Source organism: Zootoca vivipara, chromosome 5 (genome assembly GCF_963506605.1).
Source record: "Zootoca vivipara chromosome 5, rZooViv1.1, whole genome shotgun sequence".
NCBI lineage: Eukaryota > Metazoa > Chordata > Lepidosauria > Squamata > Lacertidae > Zootoca > Zootoca vivipara.
In genome coordinates, this window is record NC_083280.1 from 1,171,910 (window position 1) to 1,192,344 (window position 20,435).

At 49.1% G+C, this 20,435-nt stretch overlaps 1 protein-coding gene across 6 annotated transcripts in view; it reads left to right on the forward strand.

The window, feature by feature from the left end:
- The window catches only part of LPP (LIM domain containing preferred translocation partner in lipoma), a 294,937-nt gene that overhangs the window by 32,155 nt on the left and 242,347 nt on the right, over positions 1-20,435 (forward strand). Inside the window, exon 1 of one of the 6 annotated variants that reach the window (XM_060274251.1) lies at positions 3,630-3,876. The exons of 3 other annotated variants lie outside the window; for them this stretch is intronic. Coding sequence is in view for 2 of the 3 variants with exons in the window: in XM_060274248.1 (XP_060130231.1) it covers positions 19,490-19,582 (93 nt within the window). In the remaining variant the exon portion in view is untranslated. Of the gene's footprint in view, positions 1-3,629; positions 3,877-6,179; positions 6,598-18,386; positions 19,583-20,435 lie in introns of those variants that run through there. 2 more of the 6 variants (XM_060274250.1, XM_060274248.1) reach the window with 2 other exon arrangements.

Consider the following 20,435-nt stretch of genomic DNA (forward strand, 5'->3'; position numbering starts at 1 on the left):
CCCAAAGCATCTCAGGGGCAGACTGGGAAACCCTGGAGTCAGGGCCAGATTTAGGGCAGTGTGGGCAGTTCCCTGTACTTGGCGCCAAGCCGAGGGGGCGCAAAATTGAGAAGATCCAACTGAGATGGATCAGTTGGTAGAGCATGAGACTCTTCATCTCAGGGTTGTGGGTTTGAGCCCCAAGTTGGGCAAAAGATTCCTGCATTGCAAGGGTTTGGACAAGATGACCTTTGTGGTCCTAGACAATTCTATGATTCTTTGATTCTATGTTGGCCTTGCTCAGGTCACCATATTACCAAAGAGTGCTAAAGTCTGCCCCTGCTGGAGAGCTGCTATCAGTCAGTAAGGAAAGAAGAAGAGGCTGCTGGATCAGGCCAAAGAGAACCCTTCTACCTTCTAGTCCAGCATCCTGTTCTCACGGTGGCCAGCCAGATGCCTCAAAGGGAAGCCTGCAAGCAGGATCTGAGCACCAGAGCCCTCTCCCCTCCTGTGGTTTCCAGCAACTGGGAATGAGAAGCGTTATGGCTTCCAAGCATGGCCTGGCTCAGGAAAATGCAGCTTCCCATGTTCTTAGGAGGACCTCCTCTGTACAAGGTTGGAGAGCAACCTACCAGGAAGCTGAAGATCAGGGATTTGGAGTTCAGGCTTAGAGGGTGAATGCAGACTTCCAGGCCTCTCTACCAGCTCCTGGCATCTGGAAGAGAGGGGTACTAGCCAGGATCATAGAATGGTAGAGTTGAAATGGACCCCTAGGGTCATCTAGTCCAACCCCTTGCAATACAGGTATCTCAGCTAAAGTACCCCTGGCAGATAGCCACCCAGCCTCTGCTTAAAAACCTCCACCAATGCTTCTGAACAACAGTTGCTGGAAACCACAGGAGAGGAGAGTTGCTCTTGGGCTCGAATCCTGGTGTTCAAAGGCATAATGTCCCCCTGGATCAGTCTTTTATCATCTTCAGGGAGGGCCAGGAGACCCGCTTGGCTGAAACCCTGGAGACATGGGGCCAGCCAGTGCCTAAGCTGTGGTGGACCAACCAATGCTTCAGTGAAAGGTAGTTCAAAACATCGGGGAAGGGCAGAAGTTGCTCCGAGGTCACCAGCCAGTGTGCCAAGACTCAGTTCTGAATCCAGGCCAAAAACCAGATTGAAATGGGTTGATATAATCCTGTTTCCTCCAACCGTGTCCCAGACTGAGTTGACAATCTTGCCCGCCACCCGAAATGCTTTTTAAAAGCATAGTTTCGTGTTTGTCGTGTTGAACAGTGATGCATTGGATAACCAGCAGCTAATCCGTTTCTTGTTATTCTGGAGTAAGGTTCCATGTGACTAGGAACTACCCTGGAAACACCTTGAGTTACCATGACTTTCTTGAACTGTGTCAATTGTTTTAATGATTTTGCTGTTTGCTTTATACACTATTGTGTCTGACATCATAGCGGTTGCAGTGTATGTTGGTTTGCCTAATGTTATTGCGGTTATTGTGAGCCTCTTTGAGCTTGGTATTTCTTCCTGGAAAAGCAGAATACAAATAGTAAATCAACTCAACTTGACGTGGTTGCACATTGTAGAATGCCTTGCACACCCTCCGATACATCAGAGGCAAAAACTGGGACGTCATCTTCCCGTTTTTCCTCTTGAGAGGATGGTGTCCATTTTCGGAGCTGTGATTGCGTGCAATTTAATGGTGGAAAAGTGCTTTCTTCAGGCATGGCACTCCAAAACGTGGTTTTTGGGGGGCATTGCATGAGATTGCAGCCCTGGGGAAAAAAGTGCTTTTTAAGGGGGGAATCGTGGTGCAAAATTGCATGAGATCACAGCGCCATCCTTTTGCAAGAAAAAAAGAGGCTGTCCCAGTTTTTCCGGGACACTTGCGGGGTATGGCATTGTCTCAATGCATCTCTGGAGGCGAAGTGTGTAAGGCGGCTCAGCAGGGTTTTCAGAATATGTATTGTGGATACAAAGATGAGCCATTACTTCCTGACTTGGCCCCACCAGGCCTCCCCATTTGGCCCCTGAGCCGTATAGGCAATGCTGAAAGCCCTGTTGTCTGTGCCAGACTTACTGTGGCCGTCAGCACATAGCAAGGCCTGGGGCTTTGCTGCTGCCGCCCATCTGCCAATGGCTGCCTGCAAAGCCCTGGGCTTTGTGAGAGCTGCCAATCAGCTGGGGTTGGTGCTTGGTTTCTGCCAGGTGATGGGCAGATAGGCAGCCCCCGCCACCTCTCCAATGTGGGAGAGATAAGGATTCAGCCAGCTGCCTGGATCCAGTTGCCCACCTGTGCTGTTGCTACAGGAGTGAATGGATGCAGGAAGTCTGAGGAAAGTCCTTTCCAGGTCTGGATTTGACAGTTTGCAAATAAAGAGCCCAATTCTGGGCTGCATCAATAGGAGTATAGCATCTAGATCAAGGGAAGTAATAGTACCACTGTATTCTGCTCTGGTCAGACCTCACCTGGAGTACTGTGTCCAGTTCTGGGCACCACAGTTCAAGAAGGATACTGACAAGCTGGAACGTGTCCAGAAGAGGGCAACCAAAATGGTCAAAGGCCTGGAAACAATGCCTTATGAGGAACGGCTTAGGGAGCTGGGTATGTTTAGCTTGGAGAAGAGAAGGTTAGGGGGTGATATGATAGCCATGTTCAAATATATTAAATGATGCTATATAGAGGAGGGTGAAAGGTTGTTTTCTGCTGCTCCAGAGAAGCGGACACGGAGCAATGGATTCAAACTTCAAGAAAGAAGATTCCACCTAAACATTAGGAAGAACTTCCTGACAGTAAGAGCTGTTCGGCAGTGGAATTTGCTGCCAAGAAGTGTGGTGGAGTCTCCTTCTTTGGAGGTCTTTAAGCAGAGGCTTGACAGCCATATGTCAAGAATGCTTTGATGGTGTTTCCTGCTTGGCAGGGGGTTGGACTGGATGGCCCTTGTGGTCTCTTCCAACTCTATGATTCTATGCAGTGGAGTCATAGAGTTGAAAGGGACCACCGAGGGCCTTCTAGTCCAGACCCCTGCAATGCAGGAATCACTGCTAAAGCATCCCGGACAGATGGCCATCAAACCAAGGATGGAGAGTCTACCACCTTCCGAGGGAGTCCATTCCACTGTTGAGCAGCTCTCCGAAAGGGCTTCCTAATGTTGAGACGGGATCTCCTTTCTTGGTGTTTGAATGCCCTTTGGAGATCAAGCACTCCAGCATCTTGTTCCCTGCAGTGGCTAAGCAGATGCTCTTAGGAATGGTAACCATCACTGAGAGGTGTGTTGCCTCTGAGCGTGAGACTTCCATTTTGCATTTTTCTAAGAGCCGCTGATAAGACTCTCAGGGCTTGTTGAACCCATTAAGGAAGAGAACCCTGCAGGATCTGGTGGCCTTTGCAACGCCCCTTGCAGCCTCGGGTTCTGAGTCCGCTTTCCCCATGAAAGGGAGCGCAGCCAAGCCTGCAACGTTGACAAGGCGCTGGCCTGCCTTCCCAAGGGCTGCCAGGCCAGCAAGGCTCAGCACCCAGCTCAACGTTAATCATTGACCCAGGGCGGGGGAATTCTGCCTCTGGAGCGGCCGTCCCCGAGTTGCCCGAAGAAGGGCGATTTTCCTGACATCCTTTGGTAGTCGTGATCTCCATATTTGGAAATGTTTACCCATGCTCTGATCTATTGGAAGGGGAGGGGAGGTGACTCAGGGCCTGGTGGAAACGAGATTTGAATTCCTGCAGGCAGGATAAGTTTTCCCTCTTCCTTCTTTCTTTCTTTCTGCCTGCCTCTCTCCCTCTTCCGTGGGCCTGTGGTCACTCCGGCAGTTTCGCTCACTCCTGGAGCCAGTTCCAAATTTGTTCCGCTCTAGGACAAGGCGTCCCTCCGGGGAGGGAGAGCAGCCCAGCCTCCAGTAAGTACCTCCTTATAGGCCTCGTGAGCGGAATGGCGAACAAGCAGGGTGGCAGGGCGAGGGGTCACGATGGAGCTTGCGTCGTGCCATGTGGGTCCGGTTAGCGAAGAGGCGAAATGCCCAGTGCTGGACGGCAAGGGGGGGCGAGGGGAGGAGGAGACAGGCAGCTGTGCTTCAGAGTCCTTCCTGGCAGACTGTCAAGGTCCCTGCCAGCGAGGCTCAAGGCTGGCCTTGGCATAAGTTGGCAGTGCCAGCCATGGTTTGCAGCCCGTCGTTCCCGTTTGCCTTGAGTCCCAGGAAGGCGTCAAAACAGCCTTTATGGTTCCTGACATGCTTTGTCTTCAGAAAGAGCTGCCTGCCCATGTATGGTTTGTTGAGCCGGAGGACTTATTCATTGCCCGGGTTAATATTTATCTTTGATCCATCGAAGGAATGGGGATCTCGACAGGAACAGTTTCTTCAGCTCACAACTTGTTTTCTGTTTGTGCCGTAATCGTCTCTTGTTTTCCTCCAACATGCCAGCCCACATTTTGCGTGCAAAAATTTAGAAATCTGACCAGATAGGGAGAACATAGGAAGCTACCTTGCACCGAGGGAGACCGTCTAGCTTAGGATTTTCTACACTGACTGGCAGCAATGGTGCCCCAAAGTTTTGGGCAGGAGGGTCTTGCAATCCTGCTGGGAGATGCTGTTGCAGATTGAACCTGGGACCATCTGCATTCAAGGCAGATGCTTTGACCCTGAGCTACAGCACGTCCCCTGAACCCCCCTCCTTCCCTTTTTCCTGAAAGGAATTTGTTTTGTGGACAGTCAGGCAGCTACCAGGAAAACCCTGGATCCCCTACTGATTCCTGGCTCCTAGGGGGAAAGGGAGGCAAGCCCCAGCTTCCCTCCTTTATCTTATTTTGCAGGGCAGCTGTGACGCTGGCCACAGATTCAGGGCATGAGGAAGAAAGTTCTCATAGCGCATCGTTCCCCTTTGGAACTCACTGGCGCATGAATGTGAGGGTCGCAGGATTCGGTGGCTTTTGAAGAAGACGGGGTTGTGCAAGAGAGGGGCTCTTCTGTTGCAGAAGGGGAACGCGTTGGGGGGGGGGGGATACCCAGAGGAAACCAGGTTGGGAAGGAGCGTTCTAGATGGTCCTGCTTGATCTGAAACAGTGTCCTTAAGATTTTAGGGTGCATGCCAAACCTCTGATCTGGGATGTGTGTGTGTTGGGAGGGGTGGAGGTCTGATTCCCCCCAGCCTAGAACAGCTACACTGGCTTCTGCCCATGGAGAGCTGGCATTTCTCTCCCAGTGCCGAGCTCCCTGTTTTGCCCGGGTTGAATTTCTGTGAAATGGGGCCTTACAGGGGAGGAGCTGAACTGCTCAGGATACACTGGGTGGTGAGTCACCCCCAATTCTGTGCCTTGATGCAGCAGGCCCTATTTGGGCCCAATGACTAGGCCAGCTCCAAATTGGCACCCTGTTTTTATTATTGTTATGCTTGATAGCATTTATACCTCGCCTTTTCCTCCCAAGGAGCTCAGGGTGGCGTATTTGGTTTCCTTGTTCCTCAACTGATCCACACAACAACCCTGCGAGGTAGGCTAAGCGGATAGGCAGTGTGACTGGCCCCCAAAGTCAGCTCAGTCAGCCCCATGGTCCGAGTGGGGATTTGAACGCTGGTCTCTCCCAGGTCCTAGTCTGGCGCTCTAACCACTACACCATACTGGCTCAGAACATAGCCCAGAGCAGACTTTCACTTGCCCCCTGCCTTTTGCCCCAGTTGGAGTGATTGACCCCCACCCCACTGCCCAGCCAAGGTCCCAGGGTCAGCTCCTGGCATCTTCATGTAGGAAGATAAAACTTTGCTCTTCGTTTTAGTTCCGTCCCCTTGGTGTGTTGAATTGCTGGAAGGGGCCACGAGGGTCATCTAGCCAACCCCTTGCAATGCAGGAATCTTTTGCCCAACGTGGGCCTCGAACCTACGGCCGTGAGATGAAGAGTCTCACGCTATCCCAGATTTCAGCTGTTTGCATCGTTTTGTTCTTTGCTTTGGTAAACCCCTTTCTGGGTCACGTTTGCTGGACCTTGGGAGATGCAAAACGTCCTGAAAATGGAAAAAAAAGAGCAATAAGAAAATGTTTCTGCCACTTTTAAACAAACTCTTATAAGGGCCAAGTGCCCTTGATCCAAATCCTAGTTGCTGGAAGGCGCAGGAATGGAGAGTTGCTATCATGTTGGGAATGGATCCCGTTTGCTGTTTTCCCACTGGGACATCTGGTTGATTCCTACAAGAACAGGACGATGGACTTGATGGCCTGATTCTGCAGGTGGTCCTTATGTCCTTCTGCCAGTTCTGGGAGGTGGAGAGGAACACAGACCTTCATCCCAGAGATCTCTGTTGGATCAACAGTGCCATAATACATTGGGTGGCCCCAGAGGGAGAAACCCCAAAGGACATCACCCCTTTGGGGTTGGCCCCTCAGGGTCTCCAAAGGGTGAAGGCGCTACCCTCCCTTCCTTTGTGTGTTCGGTGTGCGAGCATTTTTGCTCTCTGATGTTATTGTGGAACAAGGGGGTGGGAGGTTTCTGCTGTGGGTGTTGTGGGCAATGACTCACTCCAGAGCCCAGGTGGGTGAGGACCGGGGTTGGAAGTTGTGAAGATGCTCACAAGCCACAGAGCAGGGCGCGCATTGCGTGAGAGACAGCGGAAGGCTGAGTGGGATGGCCCAGGTGATTGAGGGGGCGAGAACTGCCAATCGGGGTGTTTTCTAGTTTCAGACCGGTTTTTTTAAAAAAAAAAATCCGGGTCTTCGATTAAATAGGAAATTCTGTGTGTTGCTCTCGTCGTCGTTTTGTTTTATGCTGGAGTTGTTAATTTGTTTCTTATTTCTTGGATTTGTTTTTATGGAGTCTGTAATTGTTGCGACTTGTTATCTTGTGTGTTACGTGTATATCAGCCTGTTATTTTATTTCATTGTTTGCTCTGGGATTGAAATATTCAGTGGGAAGCAGGTGATAAATATGCACTGGCTGATAAATATGTATCTTTAAGGGCAAAAGCCATTTCAAGATGTCCTGTTTTACCTTTAGGACCCGTAGAAATGGGGGAGGGATGGATTTTGAAATTAAACCAAAATGCAACACTTTGCATTTGAGTTTAATCCCAAAATTTTGAGTTTTATCTTCAAAATGTTGCATGTGAATAGTGAGCTTGCAAAAGCTCCCTAATCAGGCCTGCAGCCAGATATCCTATGGTGAAAGATCTAACCTCAGGGGCTAATCCCACTGTAGTTAGATTAAGTTGTGAGTAGTGCTATATAGGGGGGTGGGAATTTAATTGGATTGGTTAGTTTAATGGTATTATTGATGTATGGTGGCCCGGAAATGAGTTGATTTTCTTTTGCCTAATTTTCTCCCATGTTGTTTTTTTTTTTTTAAAAAAGGTTGAATTTTGTACTTCATAGATGACCTTCCTTTGTAATATTTTTCATGGTTGTTTTCTGTGCTTATTAGGAATTTTCATTGTCTTGTTGCAGCTGATTTTTTAAGGTGCAATGTTTATTTTGGTGCTTAAAAGAGGACACTCTGTTTAGTTGTTCATTGTGTTTTACAAAACGTAGGCACTCCCTGGCATTAAAAAACAAATCAAAACCATAATAATGGCCAAGTGACTGATCACGTTAAAAGTCCCTCCTACAGGAGGGCACCTTCTCATATGTGTATGCTAATATATATATATATATATATATATATATATATATATATATATATATATGTTACAAAACAGCCACTTATCAAACACTCCCCTGCCCCTGTATTTGCCATTTAAGATATTTTAACCTACGCTGCAAACTGCGGAGAGTTTTGTTTTAATGTGCGCAGTACATAAACTGTCCAATGAAATAAAATACATTCAAAAGGTTCTTCCAGCTTAGGAAGTTCCACACATTTCTGTATGGAAAATCACAGGTGGAAGAGGTGAATTCAAGTGTGCTGAAGGGGTCAATGGCTATTGGGTGTCCTTTTTCAGGTGAAGCAATTCTCCCTACGAAGTGGGCAAAGTTGACAAGACTGAAATTGGAATGGCTGTTTTTTGCTTTGTTTTTTTTAATTCCCTGCAGCTAAATGTTGGGGTGAATGTGGAGGAGCCTTTTTTTTTTGGAGAAGCACCCAAGGGGTTTTGATGAAAGTTAGAAATCAAAAGGGCGGTATTTGTTCGGGGTCTGAGGCAGGCCCATCTCTAAGGGTGCATCTCTGATTTTTCTGCACTGGACAGACACCTTCCTCAGGCAGACTGTACAGCAGGCATCTCCAAACTGCGGCCCTCCAGATGTTTTGGCCTACAACTCCCATGATCCCTAGCTAACAGGACCAGTGGTCAGGGAAGATGGGAATTGTAGTCCAAACCATCTGGAGGGCCGAAGTTTGGGGATGCCTGCTGTACAGCTTTTAAAAAAATTCGAGAAGTAGAAGAATGCTAGGACTGCGTCATAAAAGTGAATTATGCTGCGTGTCGGATGTTGTCTAATGAGGTTTACGGTGCATAAGGCTGGTCAGTGGTTTGTTAATGGAGCCATGGATGGCCGGGTGCTGTTGAAAGTATAATCTATCGGAATCGTGTGGATTAGGAGGGATCTGGTGCTTGGCAATGATTTGGGAGAGCTGCGTACTCCCCGCCCCCACAGCCCAATTTTCTATAAGAGGCGGATTCATGCTGCAGTGAGTGAATCTTTTCGTAGGTAAGTCTGTTTGCCTCACATAGTTAAACTGTGGAACTCCCTGCCACAGGAGGCAGTGGTGGCCACCAACCTGAACAGCTCTGAGAGTGGAGTAGACAGATTCCTGGAGGAGGAGAGGGCTATTGATGGCTACTGGCCAAACTGGCTGTGCTCTGCTGCCACAGTTGGAGGCAGCCGTGATTCTGAATTGCTGGAAACCACGGAAGGAGAGAGGGCTTCTTGTGGTGGAATCCCACAGGCAACTGTGAGAACAGGATGCTGGACTAGATGGGCCATTGGCCTGATCCAGCAGACACGTTTTATGTTCTAATGTTCTTATGCAGATAATACCAGACTCTTTGCTGCCTCAGTATGTTTTTAGGTGATTTTCTGCCACCATGAGGACTAGTAACATAAACGTGCATGATGGAAATGGGAAGATCTTGAGATTTCGCTTTTTTCAGATGTAGCATGAGATGGCCATACTTTGCATTGCATGGTGATTCATAGTAAGGCAGATTGGTAAATCCCCACCTCTCCTCCTTTGAGTAGGCGACCCTTTACTGCTGCTGCCCTTTAAAAACGAAAGCAAAATTGCAATTAACCTGCTTAGCAGAGTGATCTCTCAGTTTTTGCCTAGAGGGTGGTCCCATTTATCTTCCTTTTAGTTGCCTCATCCCTGCCATGAGCAACTATTTTGCGGGCAAAGGAAGATAAACTTTTCTAAAGTTGAGTTGTCTCCCAGCTTTGCTGGAAGAAGCAGAGGCCTGAATTGCCCATAAACTGGGCAGCAGAGGGCAAGACTGGGATTCATAAGTGGGGGCCCAGCCAGCTTTGACTGGCCTTGATAGCCATTCCTTTTGGTTGTGTTCTGTCCCCCACATACATGGGGCAGGGAAGTGTCCAGCCTCTCACCGCCAGCCCAAAGAATTAAGAGAAACAATTGATATATTTATGCCCCCCCCACATCTGACTGGGTTGCCTCAGCTAGTCTGGGCGGCTTCCAACATGCAGAAAAACATAACAAAACATTATAGATTAAAAAGCTTTCCTATACAGGGCTGCCTTCAGGTGTCTTTGAAAGGTTGTATAGTTCCTTATTTTATTGACTGGGGGTGCAGTCTAACATTTCTCTGATGAAAATAGAGACGTCCTAAGGAAAAGCGGGACATTCTGGGATCAAATCAGAAACCGGGACGATTCCTGTAAATCTGCAGCTGTCCCTGGAAAATAGGGGCACTTGGAGGGTCTGACATTGAGTGTTCATCCCATCGGTGATGGGACAAGTCTGTCTCTTTCTCTTTCTCTTTCTCTTGTGCTTTTTCCAAAACAGAACATACACTCATGGTCTGAATCAGGGGTCAGCAAACTTTTTCAGCAGGGGGCCGGTCCACTGTCCCTCAGACCATGTGGTGGGCCGGACTATATTTTGTTTTGGGGGGTGGAATGAACGAATTCCTATGCCCCACAAATAACCCAGAGATGCATTTTAAATAAAAGGACACATTCTACTCATGAAAAAACATGCTGGTTCCTGGACCGTCCGCGGGCTGGATTTAGAAGGCGATTGGGCTGCATCCGGCCCCCGGGCCTTAGTTTGGGGACCCCTGAATCCTTGCAAAGACCGCATGCAGACCGGTCTATTGGCCATTAGCTTGTTATTAATAGGATCCACATCTTGGAAGATTCAGGACAGATAGAAGGAAGTCCTTCACACAACGCATAGTGATTGAAGTGGCTCCCACGGCAGGGCCGGATTGAGGTTTGATGAGGCCCTCAGCTCCTGAAGGTAATGGGGCCCTTTATATGTCCAGCTGTCCTTTGTCAACAACAAATTGTCGCTGTTTTTTGTGTTGAATATATGCTATATGGTCATTGGACCTCATAGGTATCTAAAGCCATTTGCCCATGTTGCCGTGCAACCAGTCCATGCAGAATGTAGGCACCCTATATATAGAAAGGAGCAAAGCAGGGATATTTGAGGGAACAGGTGGGGCCCATGACTTAACATCAGAGGAGCCTACACAACACAAAACATTGTTGCTGGATGTAGCTTTTATTTGATTTGTTTTTTAGCTTATATTTTGGAAATGCATACATCTGATTTTTTATTTTTATTTTTTGGGGGCCCCCCAGAGTGTGGGGCCCTAAGCTAGAGCTTGTTTAGCTTTTGATTTTCTGTCTCTCAGTTACATAAAAGAAACTATTCAAAATATTCACCCTAGAATGGCATCCATCTAATCTGCTTTCTGGTAGGCCATGTTTTCCCAATCTGCATAAAAACCATTTTGCTTACAATACGAATGGCACTTGCAGTCGGAACATTGTAAAAAAAGAAGGAATGGGGATTAATGCCAGCGTGATGAACCTAAAGTGCTGTCAGCCCCCAAGACGTGTGTGTGTGTGTGTACAACCAGTGTGATGCATTCCCTGGTTGGCTGATCTTTCCTATAAGTGGCCGGCACCGAGTTCTAGTGCCACGATAATCAGTGGTGGCCGCAATTACCTCCTCCTCCTAATTGTGGATGTGAGGACAGCAAGAATGGCTTTTATGCTCCTGGAGTTCTGTGGTCTTTAATCTCCTTCGTATTATCAGGTGAAAACTGCTCCCAGGCTCCCTGTATTGTCACATTAGCTAGACAATGGCCACTTTTATCATTGCTCCTCTCCTGCAAGATGCACTCACAAATGTTTCAGGTAGAGGGAAGACGGATGAATAAATCACTCCATTTCAGTTTGCCTCTGTCTGTGTTTTCGCCCAGTCTTAAATTCAGTTCTCCACATTTCCACAGCAATTGGCATCCCCCCCCCCCGTTTTTTTTCTAAAAATAATCCTCATGGAATCTCTTCTGCAATTTTCTCCTAACAAACACATTTTGCATGCAATTTCCCCCAATATAAACATTTTTTTTGCAAAACATTTCCCCCCAATAGAATGCACTTACGTTTGTTCCCACCTCCATGAATATGTATATTTTTTTAATGCACACTTACTTACTCCCAATTTTAGCACGTATTGTTGGGTTGCATTGCAAAATTCGGAGAATTGCGGTGATTTCAAAGGGTAGCTGTGTTTCGGTTTGTGTGTTGGTTCAAGAGTTGTGAATTAGGTTGAGAGGCAATTGCAGGATAGCATCTTGCTGCCCCCAATTGCAGAGACCAGGAATAGTCGTGGGCAACATCGGATTCGCAGCTGCTACTTTCAAAGCAGAACGTTGCAGCGATGCTTCTGTTGCACACTTCGGGGTGCATGTTTCCTTTAAACATTTTGGAGGGCAGGTGACATAGTGAGATCCCCTCCCCCATGAAGTGGTTTGGAATTCTCTCAGGACATGGAAGGAGTGAGGAAGATTAAGAGTTCTTGAGAAATTGCAGTTACTGTGATTAGCATGCATGCTTGGCTCAGCGGCAGAACATATGCTTGGCATCCAGAAGCGCCTGATTCAGTCATTCTTATTTTTTAAAATAATAATAATAATTTACATCCCGCCCATCTGGCTGGGTTTCCCCAGCCACTCTGAGCTGCTCCCAGCAGAATATGAAACAGAATAAAACATCAAACATTAAAAACTTCCCTAAATAGGGCTGCCCTCAGATGTCTTCTAAAAGTCAGATAGTTGTTTATTTCCTTGACATCTGATGGGAGGGCGTTCCACAGGGTGGCTGCCACCACCGAGAAGGCCCTCTGCCTGGTTCCCTGTAACCTCACTTCTCGCAGGGAGGGAATCACCAGAAGGCCCTCGGAGCTGGACCTCAGTGTCTGGGCTGAATGTTGGGGGTGGAGATGCTCCTTCAGGTCTACTGGGCCGAGGGCATTTAGGGCTTTATAGGTCAGCACCAACACTTTGACTTGTGCTTGGAAACGTACTGGAGCCAATGTAGGTCTTTCAGGACCGGAGTGATATGGTCTCGCCGGCTGCTCCCAGACACCAGTCTAGCTGCCACATTTCCAAGTTATTTTGGGCATCTCTCTGTCTCGAGAGACAATGCAGCGCGCCTTCGGGGGTGAAGTCAAACCCCTGCGTTCGCAACCCTGGGCAGTGTGTCTGGAGTTCCTGGGCTGCCCAGACAATGAAGACTCCCCTCTCAGCCTGGCTGATGTGGTCCAGAGGAAAGCAGAGCAATGTGCTTGGCACCAACTTGGCTGCAGGAGTTGCCAGAAGGAGGCATGCAAGATGCCATCCAACCGTTTTGGGAACTCTGCGCCGAATTTGTCTGGGGTTTCCTCCTGAGCCTTCCAGGTGGATGTGGATTATCGGAAGCCACAGACGGTCAAACTGTTTCTCCAGCAATACTCTTGACTGGGAGCGTAGTCTCTCTCCAGGGGCTCAGGCAGAAACATGACTTGCATGCTGCCTGCTGCCGGATCCTTTTAACTGGAGGTCTTGGGGGTTGGGTTGCAAAACATATCCTCCACCCCCCCCTGCAAGGGATGCAGGTTGGGGGGGGGAATTCTTCAGGAGCCCCTGCCTGCCAGTGTAGAGAGCACTGGGCTAGATGGACTCAAGGTCTGACTCAGAGTAGGAGAGCTACACGAAGTTCCTATGGCAGAGCCTTCTTAGTCATGGCCCCACAACTCAGGAATTATCTCCCCAGGGAATATCCGACAGCTCCCTTTCATATGGGCCCCGAAACCCTTTGTATTTGGGAAGGCAGCTTTTACGACGGATTTATTCCTGTTTCAGCTAATCATCTGTTTTTTTTACCGCCGTGGCATTTGCTGTGTCTTATTTGCAAGAATATTTCTGCCTCTTTTTCTGGAATGCACTTTCATAAGCCTGTTAAATGCAGGTTATATATAGCCATGGACTGTAGCTCAGCTTTGGAGCAGCTCTTTTGAATACAGAAGGTGCCAGGTTTTTATTTATTTCTTCATTTATTGCATTCACACCCCACCTTTTCCTCCCAACGAGTTGAAGGCGGCATCCGCGGTTTTCTCCTTCCTCATTGAACCCCCCACAACAACCCTGTGAGGTTGGCTAGCCTGAGACGCAGTGACTGGTAGCCAAGCTCACGCCGAGGGAGCTTTAGAGCTTGACCCTCTTCAGCCGCTGCACTGCCCTTGGCATCCCCAGGTACGACTGGAAAAGATTCCCTTCCTAAAATCCCGGCGAAACCCTGCCAGGAGCTAAATGGACCCATGGTTCTTGGCTCCCGTGTTCCTAGAAGTAGCTGAATAAAACAGACCTCCTAGCGGAGCTCACCCACTTCTACTGAAAGCGGGGATCTGTGTTCGAGCACACACACACACTTTTGCAAGGCCACAAACTGCTGCACATTAGGGAGGTCTGAGGTTTGTGGCTTAGCAATACAAGTTAAAAGTCAGGGGTTGGGTAAGCCCCAACCTCCTGCTTGTAATATCCGACGGCCCCCTGAGAGAGGAAATTAGGAGAGGTTGGGGGTAGCTGTGCAAATCCCCCCTCTTGATTTAGCCTTGCAGCAAGAGAGACCCTGCGAGTGCAAAGCAAAGGGGGCTTGGAGTCAGATGTGGGTCAGGCCCCCCTGGAATGCCGATCTTCTTTATTTATTGCTTTGCTGCAAACGACCGCCATAAATGTATATGGCGCTTAGCAAACAGACGAGGGCCAGGAATTCCAGGCCTGGGAAATTTACAGCCCCCAGAGGAGCCCAGAGAGGTAGAGGGAGCAAGAATATTGCTGACGTGCGATAAGAGCGGTTCCTAGTAATGCAGGCTGCCTCCAGAGGGCAAGAGAGGGCTCACGCTGCAGAATGTTATTGCACAGAATAGGCATGGTTCTGGTCCTCATGATCTCAGAGACGGCTGAGCGGCAGCGTTGTCGCTAAGGGTGGGTCAAGAGAGCCTTGGGTTTAAACTGCAATGCAGGATAATTTCAAGGATAAAGTCCTAATTGTAAGAATACAACAGGCCTGCAAGGTAGGTCATTAATGTGGCTCTCATGTTATTTATGGGAGGGCTGAAACAGAGGTGTAAGCGTCCCAGGAGAGCCTGCCGGATCAGGCCAGTGGCCCATCTATTCCAGCATCCTGATCTGACAGTGGCCAACAGGATGCCCTAATGGGAAACCCGCGAGCAGGATTCGAACACAAGAGCCCCCCCTCTCCTCCTCTGGCCTCCAGCAACTGGTATTTAGAAGCTTTGCAGCACCAAAACCACATGTGCCACTCCACACAGAAAGCAAAGATGTCTACGTACAGTTCATCAGCCTAGCCCTCCTGCTGACATGCTAGTCTTCTGCATGCAGGGATCTTTGGAAGAGAGGGCTACCAATGGATGCCTGATCCATAGAATCATAGAATCGTAGAGTTGGAAGAGACCACAAGGGCCATCCAGTCCAACCCCCTGCCAAGCAGGAAACACCATCAAAGCATTCTTGACATATGCCTGTCAAGCCTCTGCTTAAAGACCTCCAAAGAAGGAGACTCCACCACACTCCTTGGTAGCAAATTCCACTGCCGAACAGCTCTTACTGTCAGGAAGTTCTTCCTAATGTTTAGGTGGAATCTTCTTTCTTGAAGTTTGAATCCATTGCTCTGTGTCCGCTTCTCTGGAGCAGCAGAAAACAATCTTTCTCCCTCCTCTATATGACATCCTTTTATATATTTAAACATGGCTATCATATCACCCCTTAACCTTCTCTTCTCCAGGCTAAACATACCCAGCTCCCTAAGCCGTTCCTCATAAGGCATTGTTTCCAGGCCTTTGACCATTTTGGTTGCCCTCCTCTGGACATGTTCCAGCTTGTCAGTATCCTTCTTGGACTGTGGTGCCCAGAACTGGACACAGTACTCCAGGTGAGGTCTGACCAGAGCAGAATACAGTGGTACTATTACTTCCCTTGATCTAGATGCTATACTCCTATTGTTGCAGCCCAGAATTGCATTGGCTTTTTTAGCTGCTGCATCACACTGTTGACTCATGTCAAGTTTGTGGTCTACCAAGACTCCTAGATCCTTTTCACATGTACTGCTCTCAAGCCAGGTGTCACCCATCCTGTATTTGTGCCTTTCATTTTTTATTTGCCCAAGTGTAGTACTTTACATTTCTCCCTGTTAAAATTCATCTTGTTTGCTTTGACCCAGTTGTCTAATCTGTTAAGGTCGTTTTGAAGTGTGATCCTGTCCTCTGGGGTATTAGCCACCCCTCCCAATTTGGTGTCGTCTGCAAACTTGCTCAGGATGCCCTCAAGCCCATCATCCAAGTCATTGATAAAGATGTTGAATAAGACAGAACCCTGTGGGCTCCTTATGTTCTTAATTTCCTTTATATCCGACTCGTCCTCCGAGGGAGCTGGTGATGATGTGCACTGCATTGTTCCCCTTTATCCTCCCAGCAACCCTGCGAGGTAGGCTTGGCTGGGATGTGACTGCCCCAAGGTCACAGTGTGACCGAGGAGAGACCTGAACCCTGCTCTCTCTGGTCGCAGCCTGAAACCGTGACCACTATACCACGCTGCCTCTAGCAGGCTCCTCCCCACATCCCGTGACCCTTATTTCACTGAGGGGGTTCCCCTGCAAGAACCACAGACGTGGCAATGAGGGGAGATGGGGGGGGTGTCGGGGGTGTCCCTGAGACGTTTGACCTGGCTGCTTGAACTTCCTCGACAGCTAGATGGTAGGCAGGGAAGCCCTTTCAATGATCCACAAAGCCATCATTATTTAAAACCCAGAAGCCCACATGCTCCCCTGCCTTTCCTTCTGCGGGATTTTCTCATTTCCTCAAAAAACCGCCCGAACTGGTCTGCTTCCTTGCAAAAAGGAGAGAACGTCTCCTCGCCTGATGGAACAAGGCAGTTAATCCATTGCATGAGGGAGGGAGAGCCCGTAGGGAAATATATCAAAAATTAAAAAAAGCAATAATAATCTGGGGATCCTGCTCGTCAGCTCGTCTCCATAGGCTGCAGCTCTTTCCCATCTGCAATGGAGATAACAAGGCCTTTGGTTCTTTTGCAGCAAAGGGATGTGAGCGTACAGGCTGGCTAGCTCTCTCTCTCCCTCCCTCCCTCTCGACCTCCCTCAAAATAAATCCAGCTCGGAGGGATTGCGCTCTCCGCACGGCCACCTGAGAGGCCTTGCCGAGAGCCTCAAGCAGCGTTGAGCGTGCAAAAAAGAGTTAGCCTGTCAGGTTTCCTTGCTTTTTTGGCAGTCTGGGCTGCCACAACAGCTTTAAAAATAAAATAAAGTAACTTGGTTGATATGACGCTTGGCTTAAAATTTATCCCGTGGGGGTGTGGGGAAGTGCAATGCGAATAGGAACAAAAGTCGGGCAACACAGCAGCGGGGGTGTGAAAAATGGCGACTTTGTTTAAAAATGAAAATCATAGTTGGGATTCTAGTCCTCCTGGTGATGGAGGGATAAAGTATCAGACCTCACCTGGAGTACTGTGTCCAGTTCTGGGCACCACAGTTCAAGAAGGATACTGACAAGCTGGAACGTGTCCAGAAGAGGGCAACCAAAATGGTCAAAGGCCTGGAAACGATGCCTTATGAGGAACGGCTTAGAGAGCTGGGTATGTTCAGCCTGGAGAAGAGAAGGTTAAGGGGTGATATGATAGCCATGTTCAAATATATGAAAGGATGTCATATGGAGGAAGGAGAAGGATTGTTTTCTGCTGCTCCAGAGAAGCGGACACGGAGCAATGGATTCAAACTACAAGAAAGAAGATTCCACCTAAACATTAGAAAGAACTTCCTGACAGTAAGAGCTGTTCGGCAGTGGAATTTGCTGCCAAGGAGTGTGGTGGAGTCTCCTTCTTTGGAGGTCTTTAAGCAGAGGCTTGACAGGCATATGTCAAGAATGCTTTGATGGTGTTTCCTGCTTGGCTGGGGGTTGGACTGGATGGCCCTTGTGGTCTCTTCCAACTCTATGATTCCATGATTCTATGATTCTAAGTATAGGGTTGAGGCTGCAGTTGAGGGATAAGGGGCAGCAAAGGCTTCTTGAGCCAGATTCAGTTTTAAGGTGGTGTGGTGTCCAAAGGTCATGGGGAAAGTTAGCAACTTAGGGTGACCTGCAAGGGTGAGTCACAAATGTTGGTGCTAGGATTCAGATTCCGTTTGCGCTTATCGGCACTTTTCGAAACAGAAAACCAAACTGAAACACGGCCGTCCTTTGAAATTTGCACCTCTTCTGAATTTCGCAACTTGCTTCTCCTCTGGACAAAACGATGCGTGTAGAAAAATGTCTGTATAGTGCTGAACAAGAGATAGAAAACGGCGTTGCATCTTTGCGATTGCTTGCAAAACTGGGCCTGGCAGGCAAAATGGCAAAAGGACATTGAGAGAAAGCCGCACTGAAACATTGCAGACTTTTGTGAGGGTTTCTCCTTTTGAGAGAGAGAGAGGAAAAAAATGCAAGCTGATGTGGAAATGTGATGAGAAGTGAACTGGCGCCTGGTAAAAGGAGGAACTGAGCAAAACCCAACCTGGCAGGTTCATCCGTCCTTAGGGAGGGAATCCTTTGTTTGAAGAAAAACCTGCTCCTTTCCTTTTCCCTTATGAGGTACCCAAGAGACCTTATGGAGTCCTTACGTAGGTTCTCTATCGGTAGGAGAAAATAACAGAGGCCAAGCAGAGAATATTGAGAAGCAAAGCAGCTAGTAAGCCTGAACTTTATTAAACTGTTGCAATAGGGTCCTGCTCTCACCCCACCAGGGCCGTCTTAAGCCGTCCGGCGCCCTCCCGCCCTGTTTCCCAGCGCGGTTGGCAGGTGGGCGCCGTGCACAGGGCAGCTGCCACAGGCACTGCTGTGTGGCGGGTGGGCGGGCAGGCACAGCGCGGTTGCCGTGGCGGGCCGGCATCGTGGTGCCCTGCGCCACCCAGCTTGCACGTAGGGCCGGCCCTGCACCCCACGCAGGGAGGGAGGAGAGGAACCCAGAACAATGGTGTCCAAGCTCTTATATAGACTTTTGAAATTGCCTCCTTTGTAGCTCAATACCACCCCCCCCAAAAAAAATCATACAGAAAGAGGTGTTCCCCAGCAGAAATTTGAGAGTGTTGCTTGTCTGCCAGGATACCAGATAATGCCTTATCTGATTGCCTTTTCTGGGTAGCCTGGCCATTCCTTGGAGATGGTAAATACAGTCATACGGTACCTCGTGTTGCGTGAGGTTCATGTTGCGTCTTTTCGGCTTGAGAACGTGGCAAACCCGGAAGTGTTTCGCCGCATGCGCACACGCAGAAGCGTTCTGTGCTTATGCAGAAGCACCGCTCTAGTTGCGGACTTTTTGGGGTGAAAATGAATCCCGGAATGGATCGTGTCCACAACTAGAGGTACAACTGTACTTAGTTCCTGAATCTCTTACGCATCTTGAGAGTGTGCTCAGCTTCACAGATACCTGCCAGACTGTATTTGCAGGGAGAGGTAAGCCCCTACAGGCCAAAAACCATTGCAAAGCTTTCCCCATTTCCTTCCTCCTTGCAGATAAATATTTGAGGTCAATTTGGGAGAGTCAAAATGGCTTCAGGATTGTTCTCCAGTACTATTTCAGAAACGTGGTTTATGCACTTATGTATGTGTTTGCCTTGTACATTTATGAACATTTATTATATATATATAAGACCTTCGAACTCCTATAACACCCTCTTGTTATGAGCAAAGGTTTTTGGATTGTAGCTCAGGCGTAGGCTGGTCTGCCTTCTGCTAGAAGCTGCTAACTCTTGGAATCGCCCCAAATTTCTGTTTGGTCTGTTTGTTTATTCGGCCTCAAAAGTCCACCCCAGTTTTACTGCCTGCGTACGTAATGTGGAAGGCTGGGACAAGGTGGCAAATCGAGGGAGGGAAGGAATCCCGATAGTCCTGGCTACCTGGCCCTTGCAGTAAGAGCAGCACCTGGCCAGGTGGAGGAAAAGCAGGAGGCAAGGGTGGAGGTTTCAGGTGTGCTGCCGTGCCTGGATCAGTGGCTTACCTGGAGAGAGCAACAGGGATGCAGCAGCTTCTGCAACAGATCTGGGGACCCTTTTGCAGCCCGAGGGTCGCATTCCCCCATGCAAAAGCTTCTGGAGGCCACATGCAAATGGTGGGTGAGGCCAGAGGCCCACCTGGAGTCCTGTATCCCATTTTGGACACCACAATTTAAGAAGGATGTTGATTAGCTGGAAGGTGTACAGAGGAGGGCAACCAAGATGATCAAGGTTCGGGAAACCAAGCCTTATGAGGAACAGTTGAAGGAGTTATGGATGTTTAGCCTGCAAAAGAGGAGACTGAGAGAAGCTATGATAGCAGTCTTCAAATATCTCCAAAGCTGTCCCATGGAAGATGGAGCAAGCTTGTTTTCTCCTGCTCTGAAGGGTAGGACTCAAACCAATGGCTTCAAGTTACAAGAAAGGAGATTCTGACTCAACCTCAGGAAGGACTTTGTGACAGTAAGAGCTGTTTGACAGTGGGACGGTCTCCCTCGGGAGGTGGTGGACTCTCCTTCCTTGGAGGTTTTTAAGCAGAGGTTGGATGGATGCTTGAGCTGAGATCCCTGCATTGCAGGGGGTTGGGCTAGATCAGGGGTCCCCAAACTACGGCCCCCAGGCCGGATGCGGCCCAATCGGCCTCCCAATCCGGCCCGCGACGACCCCCGCCGCCCGCTGCCGCCGCCCGCTCTTACGGCGTGCGGCGTGGCGACGATCTTAAAAATCGGCAAAAAATCGCCGAAAATCCTTTGTGCGCATGCGTATGGGCCTCTCCCGACCCAGAAGAGGTCATTTCCGATGCACTTCCGGGTCGGGGGAGGCCCATACGCATGCGCACAAGCGATTTTCGGCGATTCCCCCCCCGCCCGTGTGCGTGTGCGCACGGGCGCGCACTCCCCCGCCCTCCGGCCAGCTGCGTGCGCACTCCCCTGCCCTCCGGCCCACTGCGCGGTAAGTCTGGGGACCCCT